A 2,525-nucleotide genomic window follows, 5' to 3' on the forward strand; every position below is an offset into this window, starting at 1 on the left:
TTTGTCAGTGTGCCCTTGGCATAATTTCTTCAGCCCGGATTAAGCACAGGTGACTGAGAGTCAGCCTTATCTTCACAAGGCATTAGTCACTCTATAAAAGTTAAATTTATTATGAAATGCCTTGTTTGTGTTAGCATATAGCGTCGCTGGGAAGGTGGAAACAAAGGCATGTCCTTTAAGACTCCACATGGGGAAAACACATCCTCCTTTGGAATTTAACCTTAATTTGAACCAAGATCTGTGAAAGAAAAGCACTTTGGTGCATTGTTCCCGCACCCCACCCTTCTCTCCCCTTATCTAAATGCAGCTACTTTTGCTTTGTGGATTTTGTTGTTGTTGTTGTTAAACTCTCCCAATTCCAAACCACAATTCTTTCTCTGAGTTTAAAAATGTATCCTTAAAGAGAAGTTAAGATAACTGTGGAAACCCTCCTTTAAAAGTGAGTCATGTTATATGCTATTAATTCTGTCTTCTTGAAGCTGCTCAAATGCTTGAGCACTTTGTTCGTCCTTGTCGCTCGTTTTGTTATCTTAAGGTATACTATGAAGGCTATTTCAGAAGTGGGGGATCCAGCTCAGTGGCAGAACGCTTTTCTAGTGTTCACATGCCCTTGGTTTGATCCCCAGCACAGCGAAAGAGAAGAGGAAAAGAATTTAAGAATGCCCTTATTTCCCCAAACTCTTTTCCAAGACATTGGCAAATATTGTAATATATGCATAGTTCCTACTTTACTAGAAGAAGATAAAAATTACATGTAAAAATTATATATTAGTAGGTCCAGAGTTTTTATTAGCAGTGAAAAGCAGAGTGAGGTACAATTTGAAAGGCCAGAGATAGAGTCCTTTCTGTTTACAAAGCCTTATACTGCTTCCCACCATGCCTCTGGCGTTGTAGATAACACAACCATCCTCCAAATCAAAAGCTGCATCTCTGCAGTCCCTCCATAACTGTTTATAAGTGGTAAGGAAACTATTTCAGTTTCAACAAATACTGCTTAGGTTAATGATTAGTTTCTTTAATGTTACTAACATCTACCACTAAGCCTGAATGCATCCAATTATTTTCTTTTCTTGACTTTTGTTACATTAAAGAAAAAATCACAAGCCAAACTCTATTGTAAGTTTAGACAGTCATTTATTCTTAAAAAAAAAAAAAAAAAGCTTGGCCTGAGGTGACCTCTGACTCTTCGGGTTCACTTTAAGAACACCCATGAAACTGCCCAGACCATCAAGGGCATGCATATCCGAAAAGCCACCAAATACCTGAAAGATGTCACTTTGAAGAAGCAATGTGTGCCATTCCGGCAGTACAATGGTGGAGTAGGCAGGTGCGCCCAGGCCAAACAGTGGGGCTGGACACAGGGTCGGTGGCCAAAAAAGAGTGCTGAATTTTTGCTGCACATGCTTAAAAATGCAGAGAGTAATGCTGAGCTTAAGGGTCTAGAAGTAGATCCTCTGGTCATCGAACACATCCAGGTGAACAAAGCACCTAAGATTCGCCGACGAACCCACAGAGCTCACGGCCAGATTAACACGTACATGAGCTCCTCGTGCCACATTGAGATGATCCTCACGGAAAAGGAGCAGATTGTTCCGAAGCCGGAAGAGGAGGTTGCACAGAAGAAGAAGATATCCCAGAAGAAACTGAAGAAACAAAAACTTATGGCATGGGAATAAACTCAGTGTAAAAGTTAAAAAAAAGAAAACAATAAAACATCTACAAATTTCTTTCACCAGATGCTGTATTATCTTATTGTCTCATCAGATATCTCATTTAATTTGTAATGCTGAAATTAGTTTGGTAGTCATTTTTCTTAATTTGGAAAGAAGGGAGACTTGAAAATATAGAATGTGGGCCTAATACATTTAGAGAATGTATAATGGCCCAAGTAATACCAAATCAGAGTTATCATTAGTCCCCACCCAAAACCACCACCAGCTCAGCCCCAACCAAATTTTTTTTTAATTAAAATCAGTTTTAGAATATCCAGCAATGACAACTCATGTAAAACATCCCAGCACAGGACAGAGAACTGCAGAAAATGGCATTTGTATGCACAGCTAAGAGCCATGAGAACTTCTACACAGTTGTGAGACACCTGAGCCCACCAGTGAACTCTCTTCCCAAGTTCTCCTTGGGATCTCATTTCATGTCCCCAGATCATCAGCTTCAGTTCACATTTGCAAACTTCCAGATCAGTAACAGAGAAGAACACACACCATACAGCATTCATTGCCAGAGGCAAGGGAGTAGGGTGCAAGAATCATTTCATTTAACACATTCAACTAAAGTGGGTTTTCTAAGAACAAAACTCAAATCTTCCAGCAGATGTGGTTATCCTTTAATGAAAAAAAAAAACCCATTCCCTCTCACCAAAGCCACAGAGTTGAATGACAAACACATCCTGCCAAATACATATTGGTGAGATGTGTTTGTCACTCAAACATGTATATATACACATTTCACACCACTGTTTCTGCATGCACTCTCTCTGTTGCTTGTTCATACTAGCCTTTCATGTCTTG

At 39.6% G+C, this 2,525-nt stretch overlaps 1 protein-coding gene across 1 annotated transcript; it reads left to right on the top strand.

The window, feature by feature from the left end:
* Nucleotides 1-1,194: 1,194 nt before the first annotated feature.
* LOC127230763 (60S ribosomal protein L17-like) lies at nt 1,195-1,684 on the top strand. The gene has a single exon (XM_051196062.1). It carries the CDS (start codon nt 1,236-1,238, stop codon nt 1,674-1,676), a length of 441 nt encoding a protein of 146 aa, XP_051052019.1. The 5' UTR covers nt 1,195-1,235; the 3' UTR covers nt 1,677-1,684.
* Nucleotides 1,685-2,525: the final 841 nt, after the last annotated feature.

Source organism: Phodopus roborovskii, unplaced genomic scaffold (assembly GCF_943737965.1).
Source record: "Phodopus roborovskii unplaced genomic scaffold, PHOROB, whole genome shotgun sequence".
Taxonomy (NCBI): domain Eukaryota; kingdom Metazoa; phylum Chordata; class Mammalia; order Rodentia; family Cricetidae; genus Phodopus; species Phodopus roborovskii.

What these genes read in the sequence shown, in the direction of transcription:
- LOC127230763 (XM_051196062.1), top strand. Translation starts at nt 1,236, where the DNA reads ATGCATATCCGAAAAGCCACCAAATACCTGAAAGATGTCACTTTGAAG.